The sequence below is a fragment of the Lissotriton helveticus genome, chromosome 2_1, assembly GCF_964261635.1.
Source record: "Lissotriton helveticus chromosome 2_1, aLisHel1.1, whole genome shotgun sequence".
Taxonomy (NCBI): domain Eukaryota; kingdom Metazoa; phylum Chordata; class Amphibia; order Caudata; family Salamandridae; genus Lissotriton; species Lissotriton helveticus.
Window position 1 is genome coordinate 1952908987 of NC_136059.1, and position 25816 is coordinate 1952934802.

At 43.9% G+C, this 25816-nt stretch overlaps 1 protein-coding gene across 1 annotated transcript in view; it reads left to right on the top strand.

The window, feature by feature from the left end:
- REELD1 (reeler domain containing 1) overlaps positions 1 to 18848 on the top strand; it is a 128092-nt gene extending 109244 nt beyond the window's left edge. Inside the window, exons 5-6 of the mRNA XM_078677657.1 lie at positions 4761 to 4824; positions 17452 to 18848. Of these exons, the coding sequence (XP_078533783.1) occupies positions 4761 to 4824; positions 17452 to 18063 (676 nt within the window). The 3' untranslated portion in view covers positions 18064 to 18848. The remainder of the gene's footprint in view (positions 1 to 4760; positions 4825 to 17451) is intronic.
- Positions 18849 to 25816: the final 6968 nt, after the last annotated feature.

A 25816-nucleotide genomic window follows, 5' to 3' on the forward strand; every position in this document is an offset into this window, starting at 1 on the left:
AGACCAGCGAATCCCCTTGAGCGAAGGTTCCCACCGAAGCCAAGCAGCCAATGGTTCCAGGGCGAGTGCAAAAAGCAACGGAGACAAGGGGCATCCCTGACGGGTACCTCTACCAAGGGTGAAAGGAGCCGAAACCCTACCATTGACCACTACTTGTGCCAGAGGTTCCGCATATAATAACTTGATCCAACCAATAAACTCAGGCCGGAAACCAAATTTCTCAAGAGCCGCCCAAAGATAAGGCCATTCCACCGTGTCAAAAGCCATTGAGGCATCCAACGATGCCAAAATGGCCGGCTCCGTCAGAAGCCCCGCCCTCGCAATCGCGCCGTGAAGACGACGTAGGTTCAGAGCCGTGTTGCGATGCGGGATAAATCCGGATTGATCTGGATGGACCAAGCCACTAATGACCGTCAGGAGGCGGGACGCCAGGAGTTTCGCCAATACCTTGGGTTCAACATTTAGCAGGGATATGGGCCTGTAGGAGGAACAAAGATCTCGCGGTTTACCATCCTTGGGGATGACAACTATCGTGGCCAGTCGCTGATCATAAGGGAGAATACCCCATTCCCGGGACTCTAGAAACATGGCGCGAAGATACGGAGCCACCCTGTCGGGACGCAATTTGTACAGTTCAATTGGCAACCCGTTCGGGCCCAATGCTTTGCCCGAACGGAGTGAACGGATGGCAGTAGCTATCTCATCAACAGTAAAGGGGGAGTCCAACGCCACACGATCCAAATCGGAAACACTGGGCAGAGCTATATCACGCAATAGAAGGCGAGAGTCAGCCACATCTCTCACAGACACAGGGGTATACACCACACGGAAATACTCAGCAAAACGGTCAACTATTCCAATCGGGTCCGTCACACTCTCACCACTCAAAGACTGAATCACGGGTACCACACGATTAGCCCTCTCCTTCTTATCCAGCCATGCCAGCAATTTACCCGCTTTGTCACCCACATCATACAAACGTCCCTGTTGCTCCCGAAACATCACTTTAGCAGCATCTGTGACCATGGACTTATAGGCAAATTGTTTCAGACCCAGGGCATGGAGTTTCGCAGACGTGACACCAGATTCCAAAGCATCCTCCAATGCAGAAATCTCTCCCTCAAGATCCACCACCTCTCTATTCCTCGCCCTCTTAGCTTCAACAATAAGGGAGAGGGCCTGCCCACGAATCACCGTCTTAAAGGCCTCCCATAGGGACACAGCTGAGGAAACAGACCCCTCGTTATCCAGAAAATACGCGTCCAAAGATTTAAGCAAAAGGCTGCGGGTCTCGGGGGAGGTAAGGTACCACGGATCGATGGGAGCCACCCGGCCCACTGCCTCCACTCCAACCTCAAAACGAAGCCAGAGCGGAGAGTGGTCAGAGATACCCCTGGGTAGGTGTATAATCTCACGCACCGCTGGCGACTGAGCCGCAGGCATCAGGAAATAATCCAGCCTAGACAGACTCCCATGGGCCCCAGAATGAAAGGTGTACTGAAGCTGAGTGGGGTGCAAAAGCCTCCAGCAATCCACCAAGCCAAAGGTATCCAAAAATCCACCCAACCACTGTTGGGCCGCAGGAGTATCTCTAGGGGGGTGGCGATCGTGGAGACCAGAGAACACCGAATTAAAATCACCAGCCAGAAAGAGAGTACTATCAGGGAGGTCCAACAAGACACGGCCCAAATCTGAAAAGGTAGACGTCTGTAGGCCGGGGGGCACATAAACGGTGAATAAGGAGAGGGCACGACCCTCATAGCGACCCACAAGGACAGCATACCGCCCCCGGTCATCCTGAATCACATCATCAATAGCTAGGGGGAGGGAAGCCCGAACAAGGATACCCACACCCCTAGAACCCGAGGTAAACCCCGAATGTGCCACGAGGCGATAGCCCCACCTATTCATTGCATGACAAACATTGCCTACCAAATGAGTCTCCTGCAGGAAAACAATATCAGGAGATAAACGTCGTATACATTTCAACACCACACTTCGTTTGATACGATCTCCCAGACCGTTAACGTTCCACGAAACAAATCTCAACCCGCTACCCCCCATCCCACCCGACAAAGCCAAAACCCCCCACCAATGAGCATGACACCAAAAACATTTTCAAATACAGGATAAAGTCGCCTTCAAAACAGAACACACAAACAACCAACTTCCCTACCACCCTCCCCCCAAATAACAAGAAAACACCCCCCACCCTGCACCCCTGCAAAAAGCTAGAAAGCCACCCCAACCTGCAGTGTGCCTGTCGCCCAAGAACCCCTATTCTACACAAAGACCCCGGAGGAGGAAAGGCTCCGTCCCACCCGCCCCCCGATCAAGACCCATGACGAGAAAAAGAACATATATCAAACACATAAGCAGTAGAGGAACATAGGCGTACACCCCTGGAAAAGTTATTCAAAACAAGGCACCAGGTATAGACGAAATGTTCAGCTCTCTACACCACCTTCAGCACCGCCCGGGTGGGCATCGGACTCAGTCTCAGGAGGTCGGCTAGGCAGGGAGTCCAGCCAGTCATTCACAGCATCCGGCCGATCAAAGAAGAAAGTTCGGTCATTATACTCAACCCGCAGCCTGGTCGGAAAGAGCATAGAGTAACGCATCCCCATGTCCCTAAGACGCTTCTTGGCACCACGAAATCCCATCCGCTGCTTCTGGACCTGTTGGGAAAAGTCCGGATAAAAATTCACCGTGGCATTCTCAAAGGCCACCGGGCCCTTCACCCGCGAAGCCTGCAGGATAGCGTCCCGATCTCGATAGTGGAAAAGCTTCGCAACAATAGGTCTCGGCGGGGCGCCTGGCTTACCCTGGCCCCCCGGAACACGATGTGCACGCTCCACTGTGAAAAATTTACTAAGGCCAGATGGAGATAGGTGGTTCTGGATCAGGTCTTCAACCAGGAGATCAACCGAGTGGGGTTCTGGGTTCTCCGGCACACCAACCACGCGAACATTACAGCGACGTGCCCTGTTCTCAAAGTCCTCCAAGCGCCGGGTCATGAAATCGTTCACCCTACGGAGATTGCCAATCTCCGTCTGTATCTCAGAGACGTCCGTCGTGAGGCTGGATGATTTGATATCCAATGACTTCACCTTTTCGTTCGTTTTGGAGAGATCGGCACGAATCAGATTCACCTCGATTGCCACAGTGTCAAGTTTGTGGGCCAAGGTTTCGTACTGTTGGCCTATTGACTCCCTCATGCCAGAAATGGCGCCCATGATGTCCTGCAAGGAGGGCTCCGTCGACGCATCCACTACGTGGTCAGACGCACTGGGACCGGGCAGGACAGCTCCGGGGGACCCCTTAGAGTGGGTATAACGGTCCATAACATTAGATTGGACCGGACCCCCGCGCAGAGGTGTCTTCGTCTTGCGCGTCTCCCGGTCCCCTCTGCCCGCCATTTTGAAGATGCGTCACAAGAAGATTCAGCAGGGTCAACGGACCGGGCACCAGAAATGGAGACCCCGGGACCAAAGGACCGCCAGAGGGGTATCACTAGGAAAGAGGCAGCAAACGAGGAGAATAGTCCAGCCAAAGGCCCGACAGCCGACGTGTGCCCTGGCACCAGTTCTGGCCCGACCCTCTCACCAATGTCCCAGTCTGAGGCAGAATCGAAACCGAAACTTAAGAAGGGGACCATCCAGTCAAATCCCCCTGCCGTTGTTGTTCAACTCCAAGACGGCCACCGAACCTCACCCAGTCCCGGGCGCACCTCAAGGGCGGAGCCCAAAAGTTCAATTCATCATAACTCAGGAACCCGGTGTCCAAATCAATTTCTGAAAGGTCCAGGTAGATCAGCCCAACGTCCTCTATACAAATCCTCGCGAAAAATCAGGATTCATACAGGATATTATGCCGGGAGCGGCGGGGGTCCGGGGAGCGCTGTGCTCACGCGGCCATCTCGGATGCCCGCCAAGCTCCTCCTCCGCATCTTGCATTTTTAATATTGCGGCGGGCCCGCCGCAATGTTAAAAATGCAGGCATGAATTTGCATACACAAAGCGGCAGTCACCGCGCAGTGCCTGCCGCTTTGTGTATGCAAATGCAGGGGGGTACCACAGGTACCCCCCCATGTCCACCCCCCTCTTGCCTTAACCATGGGGGCCCGCAGGGGGCCCCCAAAGTAAAGACGCATGCCCGCCATGGAAAGGCATCTGCCGGAGGCCATCCTAATATGGCTGCCGGTGTCTGGAAGACACCGCCAGCCATATGAACCCTTTTCCGTCCCGGCCGCAAGGCGATCGGGGCGGAAAAGCGGCGGACGGTGTTTCTGTCCGCCGCGGTCCCCCCGCCATTGTAATATGGCGGGGGAAATAGGTGGCGGTCAGTCACGGATGGCGGACGGATCGCCACCGCCTGCATGGCGGTGGCGATCCGTCCACCATCCTAATCGGCCCCTTAGAGTTGTTCTGTCTGTATCTTTTATGTAACTCATGTACTCTGAAGTCCTTATGTAGTGTAACTGGTCCTTTTGTGAAGCGCTCTGACACCTCTGGGTAAAGTTTGCGCTATATAAAATTGCATTAACTAAAATAAATTAAATAAAAGCAGCATGTTGGTACAATGCAAGCTACCTAAAATACATGCTCATTATAATGGCATTTGAGCCTATACCAATGATATATAAATATATATTATGTCAGAGGAGTTTCTAAGACCTGTATGAGTAGGAGCTCACACATCTTCTGAATGAACCTAGCCAGCACTGAGCTTGTATCCCTTTTTCTTCCTTTCTTTAATAGAACTGGACATTTCCCGGGCTTCGGCACAACCCCGCTGTGCTCTCAATGTGGGAAGGATACGACGGTGAGAATCCCATTTCTGGAAATGATTGCAGTATTTTTTACTAATAATTGAACACTCTCCAGCGAAGGTTAATTGAAGAAAAGTATTTCATAAAATACATTTCATCGCCTTGATTTAGCATTCAATAACTGCTTTTTTATGCTGCGTCTTTGTGTGTTATTCCGAAGAGCAGAGATTGATAGGTTAAGTGACTTTTTCACTTGGTTTCCATTAGTATTGTTGTGCTAAATCCTGCTCTTTACAGCTTTCACCTCATTCAAGACGCTGACCTTAAGCATGCCTGGAATAGCAGGTTAGCCTAATGGACCCAATTGAGTATATAGTGGGGCTGATTAATGCTCTTTCCAAAGTCCTTGAAATTACTGACGCCACTTTGTTATTCAGGCCAGTTTCACAAGATAGGAACAGAAACAAGGCCGACCTTGTGATTTTGAGAAACAGACCCTGAACTGGGACAGGGGGCGCAAGCCTAGATCTTCTCCCCAACAGGAATATCAAAGTGACAGTATTAACATGCATTGGCAAAGTCAATAGGTCTGGCTTTCATATGCTACCACGTGCAAACACGTGTTCAGAAATGATGTTTGCCTGTGTTGCAAGCCCAAATGCTGTTTAGCGCATTAAATCCAGACTAAAGACTTTGTCGAAAGATGGAAATAAATACCAAAAAGGACGGTTTTGTATAGAATGCAAAATGGAAATAAAGAACTGAATGTGACAAACAGTGTGATTATTTGGTGTGCTTTTCAGTTGTTAAAAATGTCACATTTATTCCAATGGAGGCTCCTGCTACATGAAACACTCATATACAAAACAGCTAATAGAATGAGGTGGGGGAGAATCCTGCTCTGGGCGGAGCCAAGGCCCGCCCTGTGTATTCTAAAGAATCAGTTACAAAAGATCTTGATGACAGTAGTATAAAACCAGTTTTAGCAGGGGACCAGTCATTGTTTACTAGCACCTTGGTTCAACAAATCCCTCTATGAAGAAAGGAAGCACCTAAGACTCCTGGAGAAACAATGGAGGCACGCGCCCTCCACCGATAATTTGGCCACGCTTCGTTCAGCAAGATCCAAGTACCACAAGCAGATCTTCCTTGGGAAAGCATCACACTTCAGAACCCTCCTTGACTCAGCCAAAAATAGACCCAAAAAACTATTTGATCTCCTCAAGAATACTAACTGCTCTCCCCAACCTCCAAGTTGGAGGATTCTACAAAGAAAGCTGCGGATTTAGCTGTATTTTTTGACGAAAAAGTGAAATCACTTGTGGATCAGGTCGCTCATCCTACTCCCCCCAGAGGAGCACAAATCACTAACCATTTTACAGAACTTCGATCCCATCTCTGAAGATGTCCCCCTCAAGTGCATCCTCGAAACAAAGCCCTCCAACCATTCTCTTGACCCCATCCCTAGTGCCATTGCCATTGACTGCTATGCCCATTCTCTTCCCTATTGGACCAATTTGGTCAACCTCTCCCTCTGTCAAGACTCCCTTCAAAACTGGGCAGGTCACCCCTCTGCTTAAAAAGCCCACTGCTGATGCGAATGACCTCAACAACTTCCGCCCCATCACTAACCTACCCTTTCTTGCGAAGATCACAGAAAGATGTGTTGCGAAACAGCTCTCTCGTCATATCAAGTACAGTGATCTTCTTGACAATTTTCAGTCAGGCTTCATCCAAAACTGCAGCACTGAAACAGCCCTGCTGCATGTGATTGATGACGCGTTGTGGATACTCGATTCGGGGGGATCTTGTCTTCTAATTTTCCTTGACCTTTCTGCAGCCTTTGACACTGTCAATCACAACACCCTCCTCAACACTCTTCAACAGAGAATGGGCATGGAGGGCACTGTGCTTAAATGGTTTGCTTCCTTCCTCTCTGATAGATCCCAAATGATCAAAATAGCGGACAGTCTGTCATCTCCTTTGCCGGTGGATCAAGGTGTTCCTCAAGGCTCTATACATACACCCACATTGTTCAATCTCTATTTGGAACCACTGTTAAATCGCCTAAGTAAATCCGGGGTCCACTATCATCTCTACACAGACAACACTCAAATCTACCTCAAGGTTGCCTCCACTCACGATCTCTCCGTCCTAAGCTCTACTCTGGACTCCATTCAAAACTGGATGTCAACACATCAACTGATTCTGAATCCCTCCAAAACTGAATTCCTCCTCCTCTCCTCCTCACTTTCTCCTCCCCCGGTTCAATCATGGATGGACCGGATAAATCTACTGAACAATAAACCCATCATTGTCGACAGCGTAAAATCCCTTGGTGTCATACTCGACACAAAACTCAATCTACTCTCCCACATTAATTCAATTGCAAAGTCTGCTCGATACCAACTGCGCCTTCTCTGGGGGTTTTGTCGCTTCTTCCCTGAGCATGACCTTAAAACCCTGGTCCAATCGCTGGTCCTCTCCAGACTGGACTACTGCAATTCTCTTCTTACTGGCCTCCCCAAATCCCACCTGTCCCCCCTTAAGTCTATTCTCCATTCAGCAGCTCGTTTCGTTTATGGGACCAAAAGAAGCGACCACATCACACCCATGTTATCCACCCTCCGCTAGCTTCCCATCGAGGCAAGATCTATCTACAAGACCGCCTGCATCACCCACAAAGCCTTGCACTCCTCCTCTCCTCGCTATCTGGCGAATAAACTGAAACTCTCTTGAGGCTCTAGACCATCACGAAATGCGGAAAATCTACTGCTTGAACCTCCCACTTTCAAGAAAGAAAGATCGATGGCCCAATCCTTTTCAGGCAACGCAGTGAGAATCTGGAACTCACTCCTGCCTCAGCTCCGGACCACCACCTCCTCCCAGGCCTTCAAAACTGACCTCAAAGTTCTCCTCCTTCGAAGACACTTCCAAAGTTAATTCATGCCCTCACTATTATCTGAAGGAAGACCCTTTAGTATAGAAAATTTCTATTCTCCATGACTATGGAAGTGCCTTCCCAGTGTGTTTGTGTGGTTTGAGAGACTGCCATTTATTGCAGTAATACCCTTTTACCTGTGTTTGGTACTCTTTTGTAACATGCACACGTCACTGTTCTCTTGTAACACACTGTTTGCTACCTCTTATATTTTGTTTGCTTTCGATACTTGCACAAGTGCCACCATTGCCTAGGTAACGTTTGTTCTTGTGTTTGAGTGTCCTCCATTTATTGCAGTATTATACCTCTACTTGTACTTTGTACGCTTTTGTAACCTGCACACGTCACTTTTTCCTCCTGTAATGCACCGTTTGCTACCTCTTGTATTTTGTTTGCTCACGATTGTCACTTTTGCCTCATGTATTGTAACTTTTGCTTTTGTAATTTGTTCACTTGTAATGTTCTCATGTTTCAGTTATATTCCTATTGTGAAGCGCTCTGACACCTTCGGGTAAAGTCCGCACTATATAAAAACGCATAAATAAATAAATAAATAAATAAATTCCAAAAATAGTATTCTATCGGTACAGGGCCTCCTCCTGTACTAAGTACTACAAAACAACAGGTTTGGACATTTTTATGCTACCCCTGAAGACCTTTCTGAAGTGGAAATGGGCATTCCGTTGCCATCTCCCACTAAAATCTACAGCTGCATTGCTGCCAGAATGTGCCCAAATCATTCAAACGATACATCCTCAACAGGTCCTCAAGAAATTCTCCTTGTGTCCATAGAAGTAGGCAGCTCCTACTTCATTGTCGACTTATACTGGAGCTGAAAAATCCTCGAATTAGCTTAGTAACCAGGTTCAACTCTTCCTTGAAACATATCAACCACTGATCTTGCCTCTTATCAAAATGCTGCACTGAAGTTGTACTGTTCGCAATATGTGAAGAAATTCAGCAGCTTCCCCAGGTCAGAGCCAATTGGGGCCTGCACCCCACCTGAAATCCACCAGGCCCCTCTTGCACCTCAGCACCAAGTCTATTAGGAAAATGTAGACTACTTTAAAATAAGAGAAGAAAGCAGAACTTTGAAGTCATTAGGTAAGCCTGTAGAGGAAGTTAAAGAAAGATCACATGTGATGTAAGGAAAAAGAAGACGTAATAGCAGTTTTAAACAAGCATTGGCATAGCCAATAGGTCTCGCTTTTGGGACCTTTTAAGTATTTAGTTATGCAGCACAATATCCTTGGTGCAACAACAACGACTGTTGCATGGCTAAACACTTATAAGGTCCCAAAAGCGAGACCTATTGGCTATGCCAATGTTTGTTTTCAGTTCGAGTGCTCCTGTTCCCCTAAAAAAAATGCCTTTTCCAAGTCTGCTGCCCTGTTCTGGCTATCTGAGGTGGCACCATTGGGCATCTGTATGTAGTGGCGTTAATGTAGAAGGGCCTAGTATTGATCACCAGTTACTGAAGGCAACGCTTGCCAAATCTGTGGATCAGGGCCTCAGTCTGTACTGGCAGAAGTCACTGTGGCAACCATATCATTTATGAGTCGTAAGAGAGCCGTTTCGATTTACAAATATATGTTCGAGCCAATGAAACTTTGGAGACACGCACCCATGCTTAGGACAAACCTTTGCTTACATCTTACCATCCTAATGCCATCGCTCAAGGTTGAAACCGGGTGACGCAGCTGTCCTTGTAGCAAAATCTTGCTGATTAGAGTTTTTCTGGCGTCGACTTTCTTCACTGGATTGATGCAAACGAAGAAAAATTCCAAAGATATTTCATTTAATTCGCCCTCCTTTAATCCACATCCGTCCAACAATATAATAGTTTATTATTCCGACTGGCTTCTGAATTTTTCAGTTCATTTGTGTAGGTTAAAAAATGCAGGCGCTGCAGAACAGGAAACAGACCCGCGCATTCTCAAATCGGTGCTGAAAACTGCCTTTACGTTGGTGGGAGTGACTCGTTTTGGGAAACATTTGCAGACGGCAGAATAACTTCCCCATTGTCTCGCGACTCTACAGATGTTGCTTTCAGAGAAAAAAGAAGATGGGTGGCAGAATGAGCTCGGCTATTCAAAAACTTGTTATGTTTGTACAAATCTGTTTGCAGTCAGTATTGCCAGACAATGCTGCCCACGGGACATTGCGGAGAGAATAAAAGCAAGAAAGATAAGGCTACAAGACCGGGGCAAATAAAAATAACAAACAATACATAGAGAAGCAAAGTCACATTGGCAGTGGAACAACCCAATTGACAGTCTGCCGACATAATAAGGAACAAACCAAACAAGCATTGGCCACGCGGGCGCCGAAAGTGAAAGGGATCATGATTCACTTAATTGCCGAAAGTGAAAGTGCATCGTGATCGCGATGCACTTAATTACCCGTGATGGAGAAAAGATAGATAGCGGATGCGCGCGTGCACGCGCGCATTACCGCCAGCTTGAGGCCAGCAAAAGCCTCTGGTAGCACTTTGAAAACCCCCTTACTAAAAGTCAAGCAAGCATGTGCTGCTCTAGGTTCGACCTAAAAAGGAAAAAAGTCTGAAGGAAGAATGATAGAAAGAAATTAAAATAGAGAAAGAAATAATAGAGGCTGAAAGGGAGAATAGCAAAATAATAGTTTGTAAGGGGGAAGGTTATTTACACACACACACACACAAATTAACAGCATGCATTCAGGGGTGCAGCCACTCTTCACCTTTGCCCATTGTAGGTGACCCACCAGTTTCATTGATGGGTCTTTGGGTGCCCCTCTTAAAAATCATTTCTATAGACATCACTGAAGACATTCAGGACACAACTACATTCAACGCCTTAAGCCTACTCATCTACTTTGACCTTTTCACTGCTTTCAACATCATATCACAGCCCACGCAGATTGAAATTTTGAGCAAATTCAGATCTGGAATCTCTTGATTCCAACTCTATAATCTTGAGACTTTGAAAGATATTCATGAGAAAGTACTTTTATGCAGTTTAACTAAGTGTTCATGCAAAGCAGTGCGGAAACTAAAGTTGATGCTCTGCGTTGTGTGAAAGGGCAAGAGCAGAACAGCGCCACATCTACTAACATGTAGTGATGTTCTCTGCCCTAGCATGGACGCATGTTAGGCTGCCTTGTGACAACACACCATACTGTAATGTTTTTACCATAGTGTAGTGTTGTGTATGTGATGTCAAGCATAGGTTTTGTACTGGAAGGCTATCCTTCCAGTACAAAATACTATGCTTTGTCAAAGTTAAACACTTTTCACTCTTTGCATATGTGCTGTACAGTACAGCACACATGCAACGTTAAAAAAGGTTTGAGAACACTTTCCTTTAACGTTATACCTTTTTAATGCAAAGCTCTGTCTGCCAATGTTAATAAATATCTATTTGCGTCAAAATCCATGGGTGGTTGCTTAGGAATGCCCATGTGACACCCATTCCGTGTTCCTTTGACACAAAGTGTTACTTTAGGGTAACTGTCCAACACATAACACTACTTGCACTGCAATGTAAATTCCGATTCAATACTTTGCATGAGTTACAAAATTTCGTGACGCAAATGTGGCACAAACAAGTGTTAGTAAACCTGCCCCTTAATGTCATCATCTGCCTTATTCCTCCTCTAACTATTCGCCATTCAGAAAAGACCAATCTACCAGACCACCCGTATCCCACATGCACAGCCTCTGCATTCCAGCCACAGACAAATTCCCAAAAATGTGTGTAGTTCAACATGCAGGAAGATTTTTTCCATCTGAGGGAAAAATATCCTTTCTGGAAGATCCAATGTGCCATGGCAGCAGTGTGGTAAAGCTATCACAAATGAGGGTACTGGAAATGTAACGCCAAAATTGTGTTTACCTTTCAGTAGTCATATTTAAAATGTCCTTAATGTGGTGGAAATATTCTCTCTGCACTTCTCAGACATTGTCAGTGTTTTCTGTGAAGATTGTCATGGTTTGTAACGTAGCCTTGCACAGACATGTTGCTAAAATAGAAGCACCTGGTTCTCAGCGATGGAATGGCTGCTAGAATAGCTTTCCCAGGTTCAATTACTACCCTAAAAAATTAGGAAACAATACAAAAAAACCATGTGATCAGCAAAAACAGCACAATAACCTAGTTATAAAATCCATAGAGTCACTTTTAGGCAAATGCATGATGAAGCATTCCAGCGTATGCCCTAGTTATACAAACAGGAGTGCTTAAGGATGCAAAAGGTTGCTGCATAATTAATCAAAATCTAATCATGGTGCTTCTAATATCGCCCTACTATACAAAGCAGTTTGTTTACTTATTATAGGCGAGTTATACATTCTGTCACTACTCTCTTGTAATAGTTTATTGCAAGCATTAAGTGATGTCAACCCTCCACCTTCTCTAAGTGCCCAGGGCAAGCCCCTAACCCCCCCCCCCCCCCCGCCCCCCTATTACCCATCCTATCACCCAGCAGCAAATGAGACACCTGTGAAAAGGGGCAGTATGTAACTGTTAGTGTTGTCCACCTCCAAATGACTCTAACACTTAAGAGGCCTGCATTGAGTGTGGCCTGTACTTAGGTGTGATGGCCATGCCTGCTGGTATCCCTCACCAATCCTCCTCCTACTGCTACATACACCTGCTGACAGGTAATTGTTCTGTGCTGAAACCCCTGCCCTCTTGTAGCTAGCCAACCTGACAGGCAGTGGTGGTTCTTCAATGAGGGCTCCATAGCTGCACCTTTTCTACTTTATCCCTTATGAAGTTTGATTTTAAAAAGTATATGTCCATAAAACCTTCTGCCTCTCTCTCCTGCCCTGTTGATAAACGAATTATCACAGAAAGCCTGGAAAAGCACTAAACCCCTCCCTTGCTTTCTTTTTCCAGGCTTTCTGTGATCATGCATATGCTCAGCTAAGGACAAGCAGGCTGGCATCAATCAGCATTTGCCAGGCTGACAATCTCGCAACCCAGAGGTCTGTGAGGTGATCAGCCCCGCAAAGCCATAACCTTTGGAAATGAACTCCAGCCCCAGATGATGTGGTGGTAAAGTTAGCCCCAGGAGCTTCAGGCTGAAGCCCTTTGTTTCCAGGGAATACATAGCTGGCTGCCAAGGTTTCAGATTGCTACGTGTGACATTTCCATAATTTGAGTGCAAATATGAGTGACATTTCAACAACTATGAGTTGCACACCTGAGAAAAATCAAGCAATAAATACCACGAAGACATAAATATCAGACATTTCACCCATTGCAGCCTAACTATAAGTAAAGAGGGTCAGATGCCATGGGACATGAGGGGAAGCGGTGTGCCAGACAAGGTAAACAGCAAGGCCTAGGCTGAAATGACCATCTATGACAACCACAGTCCTCTTTTGACCCTGGGTCCAGCCCAACACTGTAGCTGCCTGTGACACACACACAGCAGAGCTGATGCATTAGGCTCTAACGCTGCCGGGACACAGGAGTTGTAGCGCTTTGAGCAATTAAGAGCGTAATTCCACTATATTCAGAGTGACTGTGCTCTGATAATTCATTACCATGGGTGAGCTGCTCTACCATTGCTGCCAGCAGCCAAACCTTTATTTTTTTTCAAACTGCCACCCGCTCGCGCCGCAGGAGACAGGACTCGCCTATTACAGAGTATGACCCTCGATGTTCTCACCTCACTGGCCGATACTGTCATAGTAGCTAATGGGCACTGACTCATGACGTCAGTGAAATGTATTGCCGCACATCCTATTGTGTTACACAGTAGCACTTGTTACACAGTTAAGTAGCCCCCTCACTTTCACTCATCTTTACGGTGATCTCAGATCAAAAAGATCTCCGACAAAGAGCCCCCAGGCCCGTCAGGCATTGCAACGCCCAATAATGAAGCATGACATCCTAAAGGGTGTGTGAAGGCACCAAGATCTGACCTTCAGGTCTTCCTGCGACAGGACTATTAGCCACATGGGTCAACCCTTGGTGACCAATTTTGGCTAACCTTTTCTTGTTATTTGTTACACAGTAGCAGCCAGCCGGAGCCCCCAAGCACACAAAGCTGCCATTCCAGCTGCTTTCCATCTATCAATGTAGCATTAGCAGATCATGCTCCTGCTTACCAGCTGAGGAGGCACTATAATGCATGACTTTGCATTTCAGTGCGGTGATGCGGAATACCACACTGAAATGCGTTAGTCTAACTCTTGATGCATGGTACTTGGCAGGACTGGACATGTATTCGGAATAGATATTCATCAGGGGCACCGTACCTTGTGATGAGACATGAAAAGTTGGTGTTAGAGGCTTTAGGCTAAAAGTTGAGCCCTGGAACCTCTGTAATCTATCAACAGGATTTTTGCAGAAACAGTGTGCAGGCTCCAATTCACAGCTTTGTGTCCTGTGTTCAGTGTCGATACTTGCTGGACATTGAACACTACTGAGGAGCATGCACTGTGCAGCACAGCTCTTCAGCTTTCTTCTGTTGCATTCACTGCCCCTTCTTTATGGGTCCAGGAGAAGAAGGTAGGCTCTATTTAACAGAGGCAGATAGGGAAATAAGGAGAAAGCCTTCTCTCTAGGCTGGCCTGCTAACTGAAAAATGTAAGTATGTCCAATTGGTTAATCAGCAAATTTTAAGGCTGCTTTGGAGCAAGGACAGGCTCAAACGATTAGAATCATCTGAAGCCTAATGATGACAAAGAGGTATTATTTAAGAGGTAATATAAGAGTGTTACTGAGTTTTGGAGTGTGTTCTTCTAATGAAAGCTTACAAAAAAGACTTTAACTTGGTACAGTCTGATTGTGTATTACTGAACATATATATTTTTAAATCAATTTGTCTTAAACACAATCTTTTCACACATTTTGCAGCAGCTTTATATTAAGTGTAATGCAATGATAAAATAATCACTTGCACATTCACAGTGCTTTCAATTGTAGGATGGGACCTCATTACACTATCAATACACGCCTCTATTCGTAATTGCGCCAACCAGTTCTCTGACTCAGACAACTGCAGTGATTGTATTATCCAGGTTAGCTGCCACAACCTAAAATAGTGCATTTCCTTCCCATTACTTTGATCTGCATTTATTTTTCAAATAAGGTGTATAAATTATATTTTGTGTGAATTTACGTGGAGGTGAAAGGCTAATAAAATAGTTGCAGAATATTTTGTTCTTTTTAGATACTGACTGAAAATAGGCAACCTAGCAAATCCATTTGCACTAGTCGGTCTAGTAACCTCCATCTGAGGCCAACTTGTAACTCCCTTTATTTTTTACTGACTGTATAATTAATTAAAATCATTACAGTAAAAACAATCAGTATAAAAAGACTAAAAACAGTGATTTCAAACTTCAGTTTGTGATGGGTAAAATTTAGCACCCCTCCCCGGGTTCCGCGTAGTCTGCCTTCCCCTGCATTTATGGACATGTTCATGATGCCCCCATTTGTGCCTTAAAGATGGTCTGCATTATGGAGCTCTGAACTGCCCACTGTGGCACACTAGGTGTCTCTCAAGGGGAAAAGCTCTCTTGGAGGGCGAGCGAGAGGGGCACAGTTGTTGATGCATCGTTAAAAGACCCCGTCAGCTTTCATCCGCGGGGTTTACTGTGCTCTTCTCCAGTGTTAAACTGCATTCGTTGGCGACTTTTAAGGCAATCCTGATTTGATGGATACATTTCGCCAGTCTCGCTAGAGCCATTCTGTTAGTGGTTGACAAACACAAGTCTGATGCTTCGCTACATGACTTAATACCCATATTGAGACAGATCAGGCGCAGAAGTCGCCGGTGTTCGTTGTTGAGGTTGGGACAGCAGCATAAAAGATGCAGGATTCCATTGTAGGGGTACAATCTACAGTTTATGGATTCCCCCCTTCGGGCCCATGCAGGGTTGAATTCCGGCAATCTCTAATGTGATCAGCCTCATGAAAAAGATTTGGCTTCAAACCTGTGTAGTGAGGGCCTCACATAGGTAGAGTTGTGCTTTTCCTACCGTGTAGGAATTGTTCAACGGATCTGGATGAGAGCTTCGACGGAGAGATATAACGTCGAGATCAAAGGATATTTCGCGCACTTGTTTGTTATCAGCTCTTTTCCAGGCATTCAAGGGGATGTCCAGCCACGGCATGCTTTCTTGTAAGTCACCTCATGTTAATTAAAGAAATTGTGTTGGAAATACACCATTTGTCTCCATTTTTAAAGAAAATCTCTGGGGGGAAACCCCAAACTCGGCTTGTGAATTTTATCCTCACTTCCTATACTTGTTTACCAAGTCAAATTGAAGGGTTGGTCTTACACTCCACCGCTTCCAAAGTTCATCAGCCATAGCAACAAACAGTACAAGTAAGCCTAAACATGGAGGACTGGAGTAGGTCATGCTGGGAGGAAGAGAGAGGTTCCATTGCATGTTTCCTGCTCCCAGCCAATTTAGGACAGGCCTGGGATCCAAAACTGCAATATCCAGGGTAAGATGTGTGTAGTGCACCAAGTTTATATTTGTTTGTAATCAGTGCTTAATTTGTAAAATATTAAATGCCAGGGCTCTGACAAGGAAGCCACTGCATCTTGCACCACCCATCGCTGCCAAAACGACTACTAACCATCTCTCTTGCATGTAAATGAGACAGTTCAGATTATTCCAGGTCGCCAAAGCTAGAGGAATGGCTGGGGAGGCGGGTAATTAGCAATTTTAATGTATATTGTATTCCTAAATAACTGTTGTTCTGCTCATCTCAAAATTAGATGAGCAGCGCCATCATGTGGTACACTGTTCTGTGTATGGCGTTGACAATGAGGTGCTGGTGCTGAGCACCGGAAACCAATTAAGTGCTGGTGCTTAGCACCGGAAAGCACTGGCTCAAATTAAGCACTGTTTGTAGTCTGGGATTTGTGGTTCTGCTTTTGTTCTCTGGAATGGTGCAGGAATATTGTAACCAAAATATTGTAATATAGAAATATTGGGCCAGATGTAGGTGGCTAAATACCGAGTGGTAACGCAGAAATTCGCAGAATTTCTGTGTTACCAACCGGTATTTGGCTGAGAGCTATGTAGATGAGTTTAAACCTACCAGCAAAATACGCAATCGCAAAATTTGCGATTCCTTATTTTGCTCTTGCATTTAAGGAATCGCTAATTGCGATTCAATAAATGCAATGTATGTAGCACAAAAGAAAGTGCACTTTAAGTTTAAGGAATCGCTAATTACCACCAACTTCAAGTTGGTGGTAATTAGCGATTTCCTGTAAAAAAGCACTTTTTTGCTTTTTTTAAAGTGCCATGTGACACAAATTCATGCCCTTAGGGCATGTATGTGCGCCACATGTGCACACATGCACATTTCAGGTGTGCAACATGGTGTCCTTTTGACACCCTGGCACCCTTGAAATAGCTCCCGCAATTTGCGATTCTTTAATAGTGAATCGCAAATAGTGAATATGTTCCCATTCATTCCTATGGGCCTCCTAGCCCATAGGAATTAATTGGTAGGTATTCCTTATTAACGAATCTCAATTTGCGATTCGTTATTAAGGAATTTTAAGGAATCGCTAATATTTTAGCGATTCCTACCTACATTCAATTTAGCGAGTCCTTAATAGCGATTCGGTAAAAATGTGTTTTCCCATGTGTCTCCCCCGCCCCTGTGTGCACATCAAGGCCCATTTTAAGTTCTAGTTAATAATCGTAGTAATTTTTATGTGAAGATGTTTAATTTCATATTGATGATAGCCTTGTCCTGTTTTTTTTTATTTTCATAAGGTTTTGTCTCTGGGTCCTGACACAGCTCTAGGGAGTTCTGAGAATCATCCTACACTTCCACCTTCCTCTTCATTTCAAGACACCTCCTGGCCTCTGCCTGCTGGAAAGTTGTTGCAGCTTTCTCACAAACATGAATCCAACGTGTCCACCCAAGTACCATCAAGAGAAAGGGCAGAGGGACAGGCGGTCACCAAGAGGGTTTCGGCAAACTTTTTGCAGCAGCCAGAGCAGGCTGCTCCAGGACAAACGGGTGGGGGCGAAGCTGGGCCTACACCGCCATGGATGACAAGACCAGTGCGCGAGCCTGGAGAACCTGGAAAAGGAGGAGAAAATCCCAGGAGAGGAATGCAACTCGCCGCGGCTCAGCTGGGCATACTTCTGGGCTGCTCAGCAGCACTCGGTATGGCGTTGGCTGCCGGCCTGCGGTGCATCCACGCCCAGTACTGTCACAAGAGGACCGAGGTATCCTTCAGTGAACCAGACACCAACGTCATCACAGTGAGGGAAAGCGGTGACATGATGGAGTTTAGGAAGGTCAGAGAGAACAGCTTTGTGTTAGTCCAGGCTGAGTACAACTGGATCACTCCATCCAGCAATGGCAAGAAGCAGTAGACGGTCTTCTTTCAGTTTCCACAGTTTCTTTTACAACATCTGACCAATTAGAGTTGTAACATAGCACACACATGAAGAATCGTATTTAGACTATCAAGAGTGTATGTAGCAGATTTAACTGTGTCAAGTAAAATTGTGTTTTTCATAAAAGTGACATTTTGGTAAGGCACAATAGAAAACAATACTACCTATTTTTTCAGACAGCAAAATAGAAATAATGACATATATTTTATTTGAAAAATGAAGAAAGGTTGCTGGATATTTCTTTTTTTTTTAGCTTTCTAACACCACCAAAGCCTTCTGTTTTCATTGCTTTCACCTTTCCAGTGTACACATACAGAAACACTGGCATTGTCGCTGTTTTGCGTGAACTTAGTCGTTGGCAGTCAATGGGTTTCACAACAACAAACACCTGTGTGTCTAAGGAAGAAAACTGCACAGATAGAGGAAAAATCGATGCGTTTTTTTGTTAGCTGTACAATGAAAAAGAAGGCCACAAATAATCGCAGGCTATTGTACATGACTGCATATCAGGTGCAAATGGAAAGCATCCTTTCCATTTCCATTTACACCTGTGAGGAGACATGTTTCTTCCTAGCGGTCTGTATGGGTTCGATTTGTACTCTTACCAGTTCAATAAGTCAGTCTTACAATCTGGGCGGCCTACAGCACCTCCTTAACAAGAGGCACGGCAGCATCCAGTTCACAAATTATAGATTTATGGCCACTACAGGTAGTTGTGGTTCTCAGAGTTTCTTTACATAACTTGAAAATTGCAATGAAGACATTAGACGGTCTTTTCCGTCATAGAACAAATAGATGACAATCAGCTACAGAAACATCCAGTAATTTTTTCAGAAAGAACAAACAAGGAACCAGCACTAGTCCTCCAGTCAAGATCCTGTATGTTTTTAAAAGGGAGGGTGTCTTTATTATGTTTTGTTTTTTAGGCTGCTTGATACCAAACCCGTAATGTTTGCCATTATTTTGATTTGAAGAAGTCATATACAGATTATATGAGAATGAATAGTTGTTTTATTTCTTGCAGTTTGGTACAAATAAAGTATTTTTTAGTTACTGCTTTTTCCTTTTTTATATTGCCTTTCCGCATTTTGCTAGATGCTGCAGTAAATAGAGGGAATATCCAGTGCTTAATATGCAGTTGGAATTCAAAGGCTTCATTTCAAGGCTAAAGTTTTGATCTTGGAACTACATATAGTAATTCGCTGGCTTGGACACGGATGTATGATGGAACAAAGCGTGCTTTCACAACGCGTACCGTTACCACGCAGGTTTTACAACGCAAGTCGTTACAACGACTTACGTTGGGGGCGCTGGATAGTGAATAGTTTAATTTACTATTCCAACTCCAGTCCCCGTGGATAGTAGGGAAGGTGTTGGATAGTAAATTAAACTATTCCCTATCCTACAGTGCCCTCCAGCGCAAGTCGTTGTAACGACTTGCGTTGTAAAACCTGCGTGGTAATGGTACCGAGTTGTGAAAGTTTTGTTATAAAGGATGTTTCCCCTTGGACACTTGTAATAAGCCTTCCTCCTACTATTTGAATGGAATTGTTGCTATGGATGCATTGATTTAAGAAATCTACTCTTTTAGTATGTGGGCCTCATTACTTCCTACAACACTCGCTACCTGGAGCCACTTCAGATCTCCCTCTTCAACATTTGCTATCTCGTAGCCTCAACACTCGGTACTTCCTACATCAGCCTTGAGAAAGTCCAATGGGACAAAACTTGTGTTGGCTGTATGGATAACTTTTTTAAATTTAATTATTTGTATTCATTTTAGCCAGCATATATATCTCAAAAAAGCAAAAAGGAAGAAAAAACAACAAGCAATTAACAAATACATAAAATAATACTCATACTTAACACAAGCATTAATTAAATAGAACAGAGGGCTGAAAGAATATGAGTAAACCTGAATTAGGGAAATAGAAATGATAGAAGCTTTAAAGATGGTCCAGAGCCCAGGAACACCCTGCCCCATCATTGTATTAGTAGCACTAAAACAGGACTTTTCACAGTGCATACTAGACCATGTCCTTTTTGACTTCATACAAGAGCACGCCAAGGGCGTTTCAGACTCATAAACCTTTCATAATAGTGCCCGCCATTCCTTAACAGTCAGTGGAGTGGGGTTTATCCAAACTGTGGCAATGCCTAATTGGGCACAAATGATGATGATCGAGGCCAATGACCTTTCATAGCCTATAATACCTTGTTTAGACCCAAGCAGAATTTCCTTATCTGTAAGCTGAAATTCGTAACCCAAAACTCCGTAAGTAAAGAGGATAGGTCCATCCAGAATTGCTTTAGCATGGGACAATCAACAAACATATGCTTTAAGTCTGCTGCATACAGTTAACATTTCGGGCAATAAGATTTATGAGGAGCTCGAGACGTTGCCCATTTAGAAATACACTCCGGCGTGTAATACGACATAAAGATTGTCCGAAACTGCTGAAGTTTCAAACGAACAGAGGCTACAGACCAGTCTAAGGTATCCAAGGCATCCTGTTGTATGTCATTCACTCTTATCTCAGATGCGAGAAGCCGACTCCATTTTACAAATATCTGCAAGCTATCATCAAGTGTTGGTGAGATAAGTTTCTGATAAAATAAACTAATTGAGATCCTAGCAGACATCATGTATATAAAAGACAAAGAGGCATTTTTACAAGGGCTTTATCTCCGCTTTTTTGGCTTACAAAGCCAAAAAAGCGGAGATAAAACCAGCGCCCCATTTACAAGAGGGTGCTAATATGCATAATCGCATGTTAGCATCCTTTTTTCCAACGCCTCACTTTGCATCTCCAATGAGATGCAAAGTGGGCGTTACTGGGCATACCCAAGATGGACTACCTTGCAAATATCGTTGATGTTTACATCGTGATATTTACAAGGCAGCCCACATGATTTTAGCACACATTAGATTTTGGCGAAAACTGCAGTTTTTGCCAAAATCTAACGTCTGCTAAAATCATGACTTAGCCATCCCTAATATAGGTGGAGGATTATGCTGATATGACCGTGTGGGTCGTATCAGCAAGGTTATCGCCCTTTTGCAGGGAACATCGCTGGAAAACCAGCGATGCTCCCTGAAAAAGGGCGATAACCTCGCTATCTCTGGAATTTTTATCGCCCTGGAGTAACGCGTTTTTAATAACACGCTACCAGGGCGATAAATACAAGAGATAGCCTGCGATATTATAATTATCGCTAAGCACGGCCAGCGAGAATTATAGCTGGCCGTTGTTAGTATGCCTCAATATTTATGATGTAATCGGTTCCCCCAGCAGTTTCTGCCCACAGAGGAAGTAGTCCTTGACTTGCAAATACTTATAAAAGGAGTGCTGAGGGAGCTTATATTCCTCTTGTAATTAATAGAATGAGCGAAACACCTGGCTATCATACAGATGACCTAAGCTATTAATACCCAAACGTTGCCAGTTTTTAGCAATATTATCATGGAATATTCCTGGAAATATTGGATTACCCCAAAGTACAGTAAAATAATGCAACGGAGGCAGGGAATACTTCTTACAAATGTCCTGCCAAATCCTCGTTATGTTCCAAACTATCTTGAATCTAACTCTCTTAAAGAAATTTGAACCTGTGGTCTTATGAAGAATAAATCCGATTAACTAGCCCACAGGCCAATTGATAGGCCAGCGAGGACATGCCGCTTCGTACCCTATTAACAGGCTCGGAATACTCCCGACAAATTAAGCCAAATAATATGTATAATGTATGGATAATTTGCTCTCCTTATTTGCTCTTTACACCAATACAGTCACGTTTTAAACCAGAACTCCTTGTGAACCTTGGATTTCATTTTTACATCTAACATAATAAAGTGCTATAGTGCCAAAATTGTTTACCTTAGGAGAGCTGGGGTCATTCGGCCATCAGTTTGGGTGTCATTCTTAAGAAGCAGGGTGTTTGGCCATTGTGGTTGCCCCACTTCTCATCTGAACTGACTGGTGAAATCAGAATACACCCACACTCTTATTGTTGGATGTGCAGCAGTGTTTGCCACAGCTATCCTAGTTTTGCACACATTCTCTTAAATGTATATAGTCACATTTAAAAGGTATACCTTCCCCTCTGTGACAGATGAAGCAATTTCTCTATAGGGATGAGGTCCTAATGATAATTACTTCATCAGGCACCTCTATCCTTGCCCGAAGATCCCTGATCCAATTATTGACACAGTTTTCCAGCAAGTTGTGTACTGTGGCGAGGAAATGCTCTTTGCATACCATACCACAAAAGCCAGTACTCTGAATGCAATATGAAATGGGTGTCAGAAGGTCTGAAATATCTCCTAATTCTTATTAACAGAGGGTTGGAGAGAATCATTAAGGACAATATATACTCATTAATGGCTATGATGTAAAATGACTTTGCAAGGTGGACTTACCATGACCTACCATGTGGCTTGGAGTCCAATTATTTAAAATAATTGAATCCCCATGGTATAGCTACATGTTTGGTATGTTACCCCTGCAACTTCACAAATCCATCTATCACAAATCAATGCAGGTATTAAATTGTTCTGGTAGGGGATACACGTCTGAGTTTGAACCCAGAAGAATACCCTGCTGAAGTTTGGCCATAATAAAGGGGATTTATTGATAATCATTTCTAAAAATAAAACACAGTTGAATCCTCCTCTAGGCTGTATTCGCAGTCTGTACTACAAAACAGCTTTCTAGAGACTAGGCATCCTTACATACATCCTATCACAGATTTTTTCGAGAAACACGGTTACAATTCTTGTGCTTTTACGATATTCATGATAAACCTGATACAATCGCCATGTAGCAATGTATTGTACATACGTCACTAATAGGGCGGTAGTTTCCGGTGATAGACAACATCAATAAAATTGCCGCTAACCAACGCAAAAAACTGGTTAGCGGCAATTCTTGTAATTATACCTCAGAATTTTAGTAAAATCAAAAGGTTTTGGCTCATTGGCAGATTGCCTCTTGCCTTTGAGAAATAAGGAAAGAAAGATGGCAAGAAGAAAAGAAAGCAGGAAAGAAGGAAAGAAAAAATGAAAGAAAGGAAAGAAAGGAAAGAAAGACAACGAAAGAAAAGAATGAAAGAAAGAAAGAAAAAGAATGAAAAATAAAAGATGAAAAGAAGGACAGATGAAAAGAAACAAACAAGCAAAGATGAAAAGAAGGAAAGGCCTCTTGCCTTTGAGAAATAAGGAAAGAAAGATGGCAAGAAGAAAAGAAAGCAGGAAAGAATGAAAAAGGAAGAAAAGAAAGGAAGAGAAATAAATAAATAAATAAAATGAAAAGCAGGAAGAAAAGGCAAGAGCGAAAGAAAGCAAGAAAGAAGGAAAGAGACACAAAAGAAACAAAGATAGGAGGGAGAAGGAAAGGAAGAAAGACACAAGAAGGAAGAAGGAAATACATTTTAAAAGTAGTACAAGTGTTGCAAATTAAACACAATAAAGGCTGAATATCTCCCCGAGGTGAAATTGAGTCTAGAATAAACGTGTTCTTAAGAATTGTATGCTTATGAATTCACATGTTTAATATTGACACTTTTGGTTTGTGTACTGCATGCATAGTAACTACAGAACAGTTTCAAATGGATGCAATCTGTCATGTTGTGAAATACCAGCAGTTAAATAAACAAAGCACACTTCAAAAGAATTTTAAAACAGTACTGGCAGGAGATGGGAACAGACATTAATTAGAATGTGGCCTGTGCTCTCATTTGGCATAAAGCATCCTGCTATTAATTCATGCTCTAAAACACAAGGACAATGCTAAAGTAATCATAAAGTAAAAATAAAAACACTGGCACTGTAGGGAAATACTTTGTGTGCGGATGTGCTCTTTGTGAACGAACAAAATGCAGTCACTCAAAGTGACTGCAAAGTTAACCATTTGCTGAAGAAGGCTGACCTTAATGCATGGGCACGCTGGGCAGTTGCCTGGGGGCCCCACGAGCATAGGGGCCCCATGCAGACCAGAATTTAACACTCATTTTCCTTTAAACATTTTTATTCCTGTGGGTGGTTGTGTAGGCAGGGCCTAGTGCACTGTTTGCCTAGGGTACTATAATGCTGTTAAGAAGGCACTGGGCTGGCCCATTGCTTCATGCTGTATGCTTAAGCAAGATGATAATGACACAACAGGCCGACCATTGAAGAGGTGGCTGAATGCCACTGTAAGTCAGTATATTATACATTTAAGTTTAGTCAAATTAAAAGATCTTGGTAATGCCAGACCTAGTAAAAGACCTGTTTTGCTCACGCCAGAGTGCCGAATTGGGCAGGGGTTCTTTAATGGGTGTACATTTCTATTGGAGCCTTCATATCATGCTATCTCATGAGATTTCAAAATTCAGTGTCAACACAGCAAATTGCAGAACCTAGACTGCAGTCAGTAATTTAAATGACTGAAAGTTCCACACCGAAGTTGTTTATGTATTTAGTACAGCCAAAAAACTGTAATCTGTATTAGACTCCATAAATACCTCTCTAAAATGTGGTAATCTGTCTCCTATGCCCTTGCAAGAACTGGCTGACACTTATAAAGGCAAATACATTTGTAAAGTGGTAGATAATGAGTTAAAACAAATAACAATACCTTGGTATTTTTACGTTTGATTGGCAGATGATAATAAAGAAGTAATATAAGGAAGTACAAAGGAGTAGTAGTGGGAAAATATGGCACAAGGGAAAAGTAAAGAATTGTATTCACTAATGTAAACTCCGCCATCTGTTGATATTTCTCACATTCATGCTCTTGCCAGGTTCCTCTTCTAAACTAAAAGAGCTCATTGTTTGAATCCTATGAATTTTGATCAACGGTGGCAGTGACCTTCTCAGATTGTGGTAGAAGCTGTGATGTAGACTAGTTATTAACCAGCCAATAGTGATGTGATGTGCACAAGTCACAAAGCAAGAGTAACAGTGAAAAGCAAACAGGAAATTAAGCAAGTAGGAATGCATCAAGGAAGGTAGATGGATCACTGAGAACCTTCTATAAACGTAAGGCCATAGCAAGAAGGGACTGTGTTAGTTGTTAACTACTGTTTCATGTCTAGTTTGTGACAAAAAAGGTGTCACATTTAGTACGCATAATACTAAAACAGTGAACAACTGGCCAAAATGGTGACACCTCTGACCGAAATAGTGACTATGGTCATGGGAGCGAAACGACAAACACTCAACAAGGCCCATGGTTGTGGAGAGTCATGAGTTTTAGAAATCGCTGCAAGCACGAATATTTAGTTGGGTCAGGAAGCGAGAAGGAAAAAAAAAGTATATGGAATGGCTGAAGCTAAGATAAAATTAGAAATCAAAATGTAAACCGTATGAATAAGGTTTTTTGTTAGGTTTATAGGTTAGGCCTATGGTTTTAGGTCTATGGGATTATTTGTCACCAAGTCTATGATGTTCTGGTAGCTTAGTGAACTAGTCCATCAACTGTAAGGGTCTATGTGCCTGATTTATATTAAGGCAGCCGGCGGCCATTCTGCCAATGAGACAGAGTAAATGACTCCGTCCTAATGGTGGAGAGGCCTCCCACCTAATTTATAAATGACCATCAAGCAGGAGATAATTTAAAAAGGCATTGGCAGGAACCTCTGTGAAGGTGGTTCCTGTCAATGCCTTTTACTGTTTGCTACATGCCTGCATCAGAAGGACACAACACTGTAGCAAACAGTATTCTTTATTTCATTTCAAAAAGAAAATCCC